Source organism: Rhinolophus sinicus, linkage group LG11 (genome assembly GCF_036562045.2).
Source record: "Rhinolophus sinicus isolate RSC01 linkage group LG11, ASM3656204v1, whole genome shotgun sequence".
NCBI classification, from domain to species: domain Eukaryota; kingdom Metazoa; phylum Chordata; class Mammalia; order Chiroptera; family Rhinolophidae; genus Rhinolophus; species Rhinolophus sinicus.
This window is the reverse complement of record NC_133760.1, coordinates 49,878,888-49,889,897: the sequence shown is the minus strand read 5'-3', so window position 1 is coordinate 49,889,897 and position 11,010 is coordinate 49,878,888. Positions and strand designations below refer to the sequence as shown.

Sequence of the window (11,010 nt, the reverse complement as noted above, 5' to 3'; positions counted from 1 at the left end):
CGAGAGGCTGAGCGAGGAGGGGCGCGGCGAGATCCGCACAGCTGGTGTGTCGCAGACGTGGAGTGAGGGCGTCGTTTCGTAGCAACTGCGTGAAGAGGTTATTTGACACCTCCGCCCCTTCAGCCTCTGGAGCAGAACGCGCGGCGTGGGCGGGGCAGCCGGAAGTGTACGCGTGCCTGTTCCGTCTGTTCCTGCGGTCCGCTGCTCCGCCGGCGCCTGCTCCCGCGCAGTCTTTGTTCCGGTCTTCAGGCCGCCCGCCCTGCCCCTTAGCCGCCACCACCGCCCCCCCGCCGGACGCCATGGCCGCTGCGGCCGGGGACGGCGCGGTGAAGCCGCTGCAGTGCGCCATGAAGCTAGCCAACGGGGCCATCGAGCTGGACACCGGCAACCAGCCCCGGGTGAGGCGAGGCGAGGCGGGGATGGCCCCCGACCTAGGCCAGCCTGGTGGGCGTGGGCGAGGGCGGGGCCGCGGGGTGGGCGCCGGCCAGGACCCCTCCGGCGGCTCCGGGGCGCTGGGCTCGGGAGTCGGCTTGTGACCTTGGACAGCTCCCAGCCCTCTCTCAGTCTGCCCGTCTGTTCAGCGAATCGGGAACTGGAGCCGAGGTCTTATTTGTAAAGGCGATACAATAGGACTGTGAAGCAGATTGCAAATTATATCTGGCAGACCATTCGATGTGTATGTGCGTTTTTCTGGGCAGACACTAGATTTAATCAGATTCGCACAGGGGAGGGATTCCAGAAAAGGTTAAGCGCGGCTTGTTCGTGCTGTGCCTTCCCAGTCGCCTTGGAGCTTGTTGGGAAGGAAATGCAGGCGGGGGAGGGTGTACCTTGTTGCCCCGAATGGGTGTTGAGGAAAAGGGTGGCAACCAGGTGGAAAAGCCGGCTGAGCCACCCAGGGCTGCCCAAGGAGAGGAGGAGGCCGCGTGAGCCTAGGAAAAGCATCCCGGTCCTGAATCCCCTGCTTTTCTCAAGTCGGTTTTCTAGGGAGGCAAGTGCCCCCACGAGCCAGATATTATTCCCGGATCCGTTTTAACCTTATCTCTGAGGTGTAGACTTAACGATGAGTAATTTGAGAACGAGGATGCAACAAAAGAAAAAACAAAACACCATGCTGTGGTCCCCAACGCCTTGAGTTGTCAGGGTGCCCTGGACAGAACGCTCACAGCCTGGGAATGCAATATTCTGGTGCCCTGGACCGCTGCGTGTCCAAGCAGTGCTTATTCTGCGGTTCAGGGAAGGGATTTCCAGGGGCTCAGCAGGAAAGTGGTTCTAAGATATGCAACATCGCTCTTTCATCAACTCCCCCACCCCCAGGAAAGTTTTCAAAGCCAATGACTGAATGGCCTCTGAGTTGCACAGGAAGGAAACTTGTTACATAATGAAAAATAACAACAACTGTCTAAGTTGCTTCCCTGGCCCCGGAATGACAATCAGTTCCTTCCTGTGCTGGGAAAAAGGGCAGTGGATGGTGGGATGGGTACCAGCTGGGCAGCTTCGCCTTCAAGTCTGGAGAAGAGGGACACTGTGCCCCAGGCAAAATCTCACTGATTAGACTCACTAATCTGTGTCCACCTCAAGCTAACTGTCAAGTGTCTCAGAGATAAGCAGACACCACTGCTCCTGTGTCTGCCTGGAGGGCACCAGGCAGGCGTGAGTGAATCCTTTGCCTCTCCTGGCCTGAGCCCTGCCATTTCTCTTCCCTGGGCACAGGAGGCATATACAGAATACCTGAGGAGTATCCACTACATCTCTCAGGTGTTGCTGGAAGAAGTGGAAATCACCAAAGGTACAGCTCTCAGCCTCACCGCTACTCCTGTACTGGGCAAATTTTGGACACCTGAGCCCTTGGTGGGTCCCAGGTCTGGGGGTGTCCTGTATCGTATGGGTGGGCACTCAGTTAACATGACCTATTGTGCTGTGATGTGGGAGCAGAAAGGAGCAGGTGCTGTAAAGGGAAGGAGATAGGGTGGGGCATGACCAGAGACCAGAAGTCGGATCCCAGCCCAGGTAGGAGTTAGCTGAGCATTCCCCACACAGGGACGTACAGAAGCTCTGAGGTGAGAGTGGGTACAACATGTGAGAAAGGGCAGGCAGGCTGGAGAGGGTAAGGGGCAGGAGGGCCTCAGGTGGCAGCTCCTACAGCACGTGTCTGCTGATAGGAGCAATCTCATGAGGACGGATACAGAACGCCAGGAGGCGGGGCTGAGCACAGCCAGAGGCAGGGAGATGCGGGACGAAGCTGTCTCTGTGAGGTGGCCCATGTTGATTGCAAGGCCCACCTGGAGGAGAGGCAATAGGGGCAAGTGAAGCCCTCAGGGAGGAGAAAAGACCCAGTTGGGTAGAGAGAGGGCTCTGATGGTCCAGCCAAGACAACGGGACAGTCAGTCAGATGCTGGGCTGGCCAAGCTCTCAGAGCGCACACAGCGTCAGGAGGCAAACCCAGGGCAGGCAGTCAGAAATGAAGAGGGGGTGGGCTTGCTTAGGGGTCAGAGAGGGGATGGGTTCCCTGGGGGTCAGAGATGAGAAGGGGTGGGGTCACCCAAGGTCAGAGATGAGCAGGGAGACAAGCTAACCCAGGGCAGGTGGTCAGAGATGAGGAGAAGGTGGGCTTGCCCGGGGGTCAGAGATTAGGAGGGGCAAATTTGCCCCTGTTTTTATCTCAGCAAGAATCTGATTAGTGATTGAGGTGATGGTGACCAGCCTTCTATTCCTTACTCCCCAGAAGATGGGGAGACCATGCCCCCAGACACCTTGAAGATGCTGAAGCTGGCAGAGCAGTGTCTGGAGAGGGCCCAGTCGACAGCTGCCAAGCTTGGTGGGTCTCCAGCAGGTTTTCCTGGGGCATATCCCCAAGTCTGTGCCTCCTCTGTGGAATGTGGGTCCCTGTGCTGACTCCTGGCGCTCTGTCTTGCAGGGAAAGCATGCCTGAAGCCAGCCATACCTGTGGCTGCTCCTGTGTCCTTGCCTACCAGTCGACACCGTCGGGTGTACTCAGATGAAGGGGGGAAGCTCCTCCCGTTTCTGCCACCTGAGATCTTCCAGAGGCTTCAGGTGGTCGAGTCGCAAAGCTCTAAGAAGTAAGACGGGGCAAAATGGAAGGTGGAAAGAGTCTGGGTTTGGAGGCCAGGCAACAGTGAATTTAGTTAAAATGGGTCCAAGAGTGGAAATACCCATGTGCCTGGCAGAAACAAATGCAAATTGGCTTTGGAGAAAAGCACTTTCAACTTTCATAAAATAAGTGGCACACAAAGATAACCAAGCACAAAAATAAACAATGAAGGAATGCCAGCAGAAAAATACCTACAGAGTCTTCAAAAACAGTTAACAGCCACACATTATGAAATAACCATGCTCTCCATATTTAGAGAAATAAAAAAAGAAGTTTGAAAATACCTGCAGGAAACTAGAAACTGAAAAATCTGACCTAGCAAATAAAGAACCAAGTAGAAATAAAATTAAAAATACCAAAATTATTTTTAAAAACTAACTGGAGACAATAACAACAAATTACAATTGGCCCTTGAACAACAGAGGGGTTGGTTAGGAGTGCCGACCACCCATGCAGTCAAAAATCCAAGTATAACTTAAGTTGGTCCTCTGCAGATCGAAAATACAGTTGACCCTTAAGCAACACAGATTTGAACTGTATGAGTCCATTTATATGAGCTCTTAAGTAAATTTTTAATTTTAAGTAAAACCCATGTATGAGTGGACCTGTGCAATTCAAACCCGTGTTGTTCAACAGTCAACTGTATATGCTCCAGTAAAAATCCATACAAGTGCACAAAATGAGTTGACAAGTTTATAACAGCAGAGAAGATATAGCTGAAGAGAGAATTAGTGAATTGGATAAGAATTCAAAAGATATCCAAAATGACTCACAGGAAGAAAAAAAGACAGAAAATTTGAAAGGGAGATGGAATGTCTGACATAAGGTTATTGGAGTTCTAGAAAAAGAAAGAAAACAAGGCAGGCACATTTTTTGAAGTCATAATAGTAATTTTCTAGAACTGATGAAAGACATGAAGACACAGACGCAAGCATCCCAAGTGGGATAAACTAGGAGGCCCAGCTCCTGTCCACGCTGCTGCCTGGCCTCATGGACCACTGCTACTCAGGAGGTTCCAGGCATCTCCTTTCTGCATGTGCAGCTTCAGGGCCGGGCCGCGCACACGACTTCCACCCCAGGACAAACCTTCCTTCTCCCTTCCATGAGAGCAGGAGGATAGGTGGGACCCAGAACTTTGGTGGTGGGCGGGTGTGGGTAGCTGTTATCCAGTGGACATGGTTCTCCCTTTTGTGGGTTGCAAACTAATCTGTCTGGCTCAGATGGTGTCTTTATAAAGTTTCAAGTTGTTGGCAAACACGAGTGATTTGCGTAAAGGTCTGATGTCCAGCTTCCCTTGAAGTCAGGAGTCCTGGCAACAGTAAACTCACCTTTCAGCAGGGCAGTGGCCTCCAGTCCAGCCCAGACCTCCTCCCTCCTTTACAGTTCCTGCCTGACCCCATCCCAGCCTCCTCACCTCTGTTCTCAGGGCCAGGTCAGGAAGGGTCCCCAGGTCACCAGAGCATGGGTTCCTGGGGCCTGGACAGCAGCTTGTAACCATTTCCAGGGAGCTGACACCCTTGGAGGAGGCCTCCCTACAGAATCAGAAGCTGAAAGCCACGTATGAGGCCCGGATGGCCCGCCTGGACCCCAGCCAGGCCACGCAGAAGACATCGCTGGTGAGCGGCCCCCGGGAGGCTCTGTGTTGGTGGGGGAAGGAAGCAGGCCTTATTCCCTCCTCCCCTTCCTAGACTCTGTCCCTTCAGCGGCAGATGATGGAGAACCTGGTGATCGCTAAAGCTCGGGAGGAGACAGTATCCTTTCTGCCCATCCATTCTTGTCCTGAGGGGAAGTTCAGAATGTGACCTTGAGCTGAGAGAGAAGGGAGGGAGTAAAGGTGACGGGGTCGGGGAGTGGGGACAGAATTCTTCCACTTCGGGTAAGGCATGTCCACAGGGGATGGTTCCTGCACAGCTGTCTTCTTCTCGCGCTCCGGGCCTTTGCACAGGCCGGCTCCTCAAGGCCACCCTTTGCACGGACCTAGGACTTGCCTTCCCTCACTGAGTGGGTGCCTGTCCTCCGGCCTTCCTGCCTCCTCCAACCCTCCCGTCTGGACAGTACCTCCTGGGGGGCCGAGGCAGCGCCCCTGCCGCGTCTACATCCAATGGCCAAACCCCCTGTGTCTGGCATGGCGCGCTGGGACGGCCGGGGATGGGGAAGGGGGCCCAACCAGACACGGCCTTAACTCTACCGCCCCAGCTGCACAGGAAGATGGAGGAGCGCCGGCTGCGGCTCCAGGAAGCCGCCAACAGGTGCGTCTCCTCCCGTCGGTCTCGGTCTCAGGGCAGTTGAGGATGGGTGGGGCACCCGCTCCCGCCGGCATAGTCTGAGTCCCCCAGTCCCGTCCTTCCTCCCCAGGAGGTTCTGCAGTCAGGTCGCCCTGACCCCGGAGGAGCGGGAGCAGCGAGCGCTCTACGCTGCCATCCTGGAGTACGAGCAAGACCACGTGAGTCCCGCGGGCGCGGGTGCAGGGGCCGGGGCTACGTGCTGCAGCTCCCAGGGGCGGGGCTAGGGTCACGTGTGGTTCCCAGCGGGAGGGGCGGGGGCCTGCAGGCCTGCGGGCATTGGGTCTTCCCTACATCCCAGGGAGTCTATTAACAGGCGGGGTTTGCTGGGGTGCAGCCTTGGCGGCGGTGTGCGAGGGGCAGGGCGGGGATGGGGCATCCCACCGTGGAGGTCCTGCCTCGCTCTCCTCCAAGGTCTCCTGTCCTGCAGGACTGGCCGAAGCACTGGAAGGCCAAGCTCAAGAGGAGCCCTGGGGACCTGTCGCTGGTGACCAGCCTGGTGTCCCACCTGCTCAGGTACCAGGGTCCTCAGCAACCCCCGCCCCCCCCCCCCCCCCCGTTGCTGGCTGAAAGGACTAGAATGGGAAGAGGTGAATGAGGAGGCCTGGCTGCCCCAGGGCCCCGCCCCCTTCACACTGAGGGTCTTTCACTGGCCTTCCTCTGCCTTCTGGGAGGGGTGGGTCAGACTCTCTTTGCAACGTTCGCTCGCGAGGAAAGAATACATGAGACGCTTCTCTGGACGGGTGGATGTGAGGTGGGGGTCTTCTTCCTCAGACCCCGGGCCAGCTGCAGCCCCTGCAGCCCGCCGGGCGGCCCCACGCACGTGCCTCTCTTCTGCTCGCAGTGTGCCGGACCACCCCATCTCGCAGCTCCTAAAGAAGCTCCAGTGTGCGGTGTACCGGGCCCTATACCCCGTCGTGAGCAGGGGCGCTGCGGCCGCCTCGGCCCCCGGCTGCTGCTCCCTGCCCCCGGACGCTGACGGGCTGCTGGCACCTGGAAGCCGGCGGCTGCGGCCGTCGCAGAGCCTCTACTGCATGCTGTGCCCCCCGGAGCCCAGCCCGGCCCAGGGGCCCGCGGACGGGCCCCCTGCCAGTCCCCCCACACCCCAGCTCCACCCAGGCGCCCCAGACAGAGGGGCGGACGGCAGCCCTAAGGGGCCTCCCTCACCCCTGGCGGGCAAGGATAGCTCCTTTGAAGACTTGGAGCAGTTCTTGGCTACTTCTGAGAGGTGGGGCCTCGGCCCTGGGGGGCGGCCTGAGCCTCAGACCCCAGGGCTGAAGGACGAGCCGTTGCTGGAGCAGCTGAGGAGCACCGTGGAGGACATACACAACGCCATCGGTGAGGGCAGGCCGCGCTCCCGCAGTACAGGTGGGCGGGTGGGCCCAGGGAGGAGGCTCTCTGCATGGCAGCCAGCCAGCCCTGACCCGCAGAGCCCTCCCCTCCGCGTCCACATCCAATGGCCAAACCCCCTGCATAGCAGACAGGCTCGCACCCAGACTCCCCGCTTCGGCCTCCGGCCTGCGGGAGCAGCTGCGGTGGGTCTCCCTCCATCCCTCGCTGCCTCCTCACTGGGCTGCACCAGACACGCAGTCTGGTCTGTGCAGTCTTCTGTTCAGAGCCTCTGGGGGCCACGTGGTCCTGGCTGTGTCATTGGTCGGACTCACCATCCTTCTAAGGACTGTCAGATGTGTGCAGCCTGGTGGTGACGCTGGCTCATCCTCCAGCTTTTTCCATTTTGAGAACAGTGTGTGGGTTCCCTAAGGGTTGGAGCCCAGGATGGCAGGTGACTTCCAGATCCCTTCCAAGGATTTTCTAAGAACCAGCGAGGGAGGCTTGACAGTAGTCCAGGACCTTCATTCTCACCTTGGGCCCCAGAGCCCTGTGGCAGGTCCGTCTCCTCCTCAGGTTGGGCCCCCATCTCTCTGAGCCTGAGATTTCTTGTCCAAAGTTTCTCGGGGTTCCCACAGTTTGGGGTACAAACCCTTTTCAGAAAGAGCCCATTCTGTGCTCTCCTTCTCAGGCCTGTCTCCTTGGCCCCTCAGGAGCTGTGTGTGACCCTGTGAGCGCCCAGGAGTAAGGGTCCAGACTCCTTGCTGGGACCCTAGGCCACACGGACAGGGGGCACGGGGTGAAAAGGGGAGTGGAAGGAGGGCCAGGCAGAACCCCTCCGCACTGCCCAGGGCGCTAGCTGTGGCCCTGGGTGAGGCCTGTCTGGGCACCGCAGGCTGGCTGGGGGTGAGCTCCAGGGGCTGCCAGCGGCCCCACAGTGCCATTGTGCCGGCTCTGCCCCCGGCAGACAGGCTGCTCTCGGTGACGCTCCTGGCCTTCGAAGGCCTGAACACGGCCGTCTCCAAGGACCGCTGCCTGGCCTGCATCGAGGAGCCCTTCTTCTCCCCACTGTGGCCCCTGCTGCTGACCCTCTACAGGTGCTCCAGTCCCCTCAGGGCGTTCCCCACTCGCATCCCTGGCCAGGGTCCATCCCCGGGGTATACCTGTGACTGCTCCCAGCCAGCGGGTGCTCTACTCTGAAGCCATTTGCCACACCCGCCCTCCCATGATTCGGGGCAGTCCTGCCTGGGTCCCCTGAGCCTGGCCTCTCTGCCCAGGAGTGTGCACCGGTCCCGCGAGGCTGCCCTGAGCAGGAGCATGGAGCTCTACAGGAACGCACCCCCGGCCGCCATCGGCATCCCCACCAAGCTGCTGCCCCAGGACCCTGAGGCCGCGGGGACCAGCACCTACCCCTACTGTGCCGCAGCCCAGGAGCTGGGGCTGCTGGTGCTGGAGAGCTGCCCCCAGAAGAAGCTGGAGTGCATCGGTGAGGGGCGGAGTTTGCAAGGAGAGAAAGGGGATGTCAGGACAGGATCCTGTCTCAGAGGGTGGCCTGGGACTACATTCCTTGTCTCTCAGCTGCAGGTTCTCCTCCTGTCAAATGGGGGGGGGGTGTCCCATAGGACATAAGTGATGCAGGGGAGAGCGATGGCCTTGGAAGGGATGGTCCACTGACGGGGGTGGGGCTGTAGCCGGGAGGCCTGGGACCAACGTCCCGCCCCCACCCCACTCCTTGCTCTGTGCTACAGTGCGTGCCCTGCGGGTCATCTGTGCCTGTGCTGAGGGTTACTACCGGGCCCAGGAGCCTGCGCTTGAGGCTGGACCACAGCCAGGCGCTGCTGCCATGTGAGTACTGAGAGGGCATAGCCTAGGGTGGGCGCTGGGTGCGTGAGGGCTGCTCACAGGCCTGGGGGGAGAGAGAACCGTCCTGCCTGCCCCGGACGCTGGGACCGGTTTTCTTAGCCCCCAGCAGTTCATCATCCAGGAGAGTACAGCCCGTTTCCACTTCTCTGGGTCTCAGGGGTCAGGGACCCCCTGGCTAATCTGATGAAATTGAGGCTTGCTCACCCCAGAATTCCATGCTTGGTCCCTCAGTTGTACACCTGGGAAGCCACCCCAGCCCAGTGACAAGCCTATTCCCTGCACTGAGCCCCCAGCCCTGGGGTTCCTGCATTGTCCTTGCTCCACCCTCCCGAGGTGGGGCGGGGCTCTTTTCCACCAGGATGCTGCAGCCGGGGGCTCTGATGCTTGATCCTCAGTTCTGCCTCAGTTTCACCTGGATCTCCCTGTGTTGAGGGTACAGGTGCCCACCAGGGGCTGGCTTCCCTCAGTACCTGCAGGGGCTCTGCCTCCTGCCACCTTATCCCAAGGACCAAAGGTCATCTTGAAGGCACCTGTCATTGCAGCCTGGTGGGTGGGCTGTGGCTCACACCCACGCCCAGGGGTCTGCAGGTAGGACTCAGAGCTGAGTGTGAGGTCGGCAGGGAGGAGCTCCACCCAAGAAGGTGAGAGATGCCACTCCCCAGGGCCAGGGTGCTGGGCCTCAGCTGCAGGCTTGGGCAGAGTGCGGTCCAGCCTGGCTCCCAGCAGCCCCTTCACCAGTTTATCATTTAGCTTCCCAGCAAGCGCTCTGGAACTGAAGGTGTTTCCCAGTCCAGTCGCAGCCATTCACTAGCTCCTTCCTTTGGGTCTGTGTGCCTGCAGGTGTGCGGTACCTGGCGGGCACATGGGGACCAGGCCATGAGCAGGAGCTCATGCTGTGTGAGGCCCCCCCGGTTAGACTCAAGCTGTAATCTTTGCCTCCTTGCTCTTCCCGGAGACCACGGCCATGGGGCCTTTGGGTTGGAGTTCACTCACTCACTCCCATGAGCTCACTTAGATGCCTCTTGCAGAGGGTCTGGGGTGCCTGCTGTGCTGAGCTGAGTGACAGCCGATCTCAGGAGTGAGCAGGCTGCCCCGGTCATGGGTCATCCCCTCCATCAGTCTGTCCCCCAGGATGGGGCAGGTTTGTGAGGTTGCAGCTGCCCCCGCCCCTCCACCATGGGGCCTTCCTGGGTCCAGTAGCACAGAGGCCCCATTCAGGGATGGCCTGGCTGCTCCTAGGTGGTCTGTTCAGGGAGAGCAGCCAGCAAGCCCCAGACCACTCCAGGGGCTGAGCTGGGGGCTCCGCGGTTTGGGGCTTGAGCAGCCCCGCTGGCCCCTGGAGCTGACCAGCCAGTGTGCCTCTGTCCACCAGCGGCGCTGATGACCTGCTACCCATCCTGTCTTTCGTGGTGCTGAGAAGCAGGCTTCCCCAGCTGGTGTCAGAGTGCGCTGCCCTGGAGGAATTCATCCACGAGGGGTAGGGCCCCGGGGGACCGGTGTGCATGTGGCCCACGGCCCCCTCTCCCAGCCCCTTGCAGCCCCCTTGTCAGCACTCTGCCTGAGCTGGAGGACCAAGCCCTGAGCAGCGTCTGCCTGGAGAGTAGGCTGTCCCCCACCCAGCCTCCCTGACAGCCCCCTTGGGACCTCAGCATCTGGGTCCTGCCCACTGAGGGTGGATGCCCCTTCCAGAATGCCAGGGGCCTACTCACATCCCCGCCAGGTGACAGGCACTGCCCCCCACAGGTATCTGATTGGAGAGGAGGGCTACTGCCTGACATCACTGCAGAGCGCCTTGAGCTACGTGGAACTGCTGCCCCGGGGGGCCCTGGGCAAGTAGTGGAGGACGGGACCCTGTGGACTGTACCCTGTGGACTGTACCAGGAGTCGCACTGGGGGCGCGGCAGCTCCCGCCCCAGCGTCTGCTCCCAGGGGCTGGAAGAGGCCACTCTGTTGTTGACTGGATGGGCCTAAGCTGGATCAGTCCCTAACACCAGGCCCTGCCCTTTCCTGTCCCCAGGGCAGAGAGGGGCCATGGGCCTGGCTGAGGGCAGGGCTGGTGCCGCTCCCTTGTTCCCCTGTGACAGGCAGAAGTCCCTGAGCCAGTTTCTGTCAGCCCAGGTGGTTTGAGGCTGTGCTTCTTGTTTATCGAGCACTGACCAGGCCACTCTCCCCTGGAGGCCCAGGTGTACCTGGGCATCTGCCATGTCTGGGGGCTCTGAGCCTTACTCCCACCCTTGGCAGAGGGCATTGGACAGCCCCTTCTGGGTTGCTGTGAACCTGAGGGTCAGTGTGTGCCAGCAGCCCATTGTCTGCTCTGACTCTCCATGCCCCCGGCAGCCACTGACCTGGCTGAGAATAAAGAGATCACTGATGTCTCCTTCCACATAGCTGCTGGCTCCCCTCTCCCTGGCGGGGCGGAGGCCTAAG

The 11,010-nt window shown here is 59.7% G+C and overlaps 1 protein-coding gene and 1 long non-coding RNA gene across 11 annotated transcripts; one reads left to right on the top strand and one right to left on the bottom strand.

Annotated features, from left to right (window-relative positions):
* Positions 1-5: 5 nt before the first annotated feature.
* Positions 6-10,966, top strand: VPS9D1 (VPS9 domain containing 1). 10 transcript variants are annotated; one of them, XM_074314994.1, is made up of 16 exons: positions 6-398; positions 1,711-1,786; positions 2,723-2,815; positions 2,915-3,077; positions 4,614-4,725; positions 4,813-4,860; positions 5,306-5,358; positions 5,465-5,552; positions 5,822-5,907; positions 6,236-6,729; positions 7,154-7,279; positions 7,688-7,817; positions 7,998-8,206; positions 8,469-8,565; positions 9,956-10,060; positions 10,327-10,966. In XM_074314994.1, the coding sequence occupies exons 1-16, from the start codon at positions 300-302 to the stop codon at positions 10,418-10,420; spliced, it is 2,073 nt and encodes a 690-aa protein (XP_074171095.1). In that variant the 5' UTR covers positions 6-299; the 3' UTR covers positions 10,421-10,966. The 10 variants fall into 10 exon arrangements, 9 of the variants coding, with proteins under 9 accessions (XP_074171095.1, XP_074171094.1, XP_019596052.2 ...); XM_074314993.1 differs by having other exon boundaries at positions 8-398; positions 2,726-2,815; positions 4,798-4,860; XM_019740493.2 differs by having other exon boundaries at positions 12-398; positions 4,798-4,860; positions 7,198-7,279; positions 7,692-7,817.
* LOC141567539 (uncharacterized) lies at positions 4,322-4,709 on the bottom strand. Its single transcript, XR_012490262.1, has 2 exons — positions 4,524-4,709; positions 4,322-4,418 (listed from the first exon to the last, which is right to left on the bottom strand). It is a non-coding gene; the product is annotated as an uncharacterized LOC141567539 (long non-coding RNA).
* Positions 10,967-11,010: the final 44 nt, after the last annotated feature.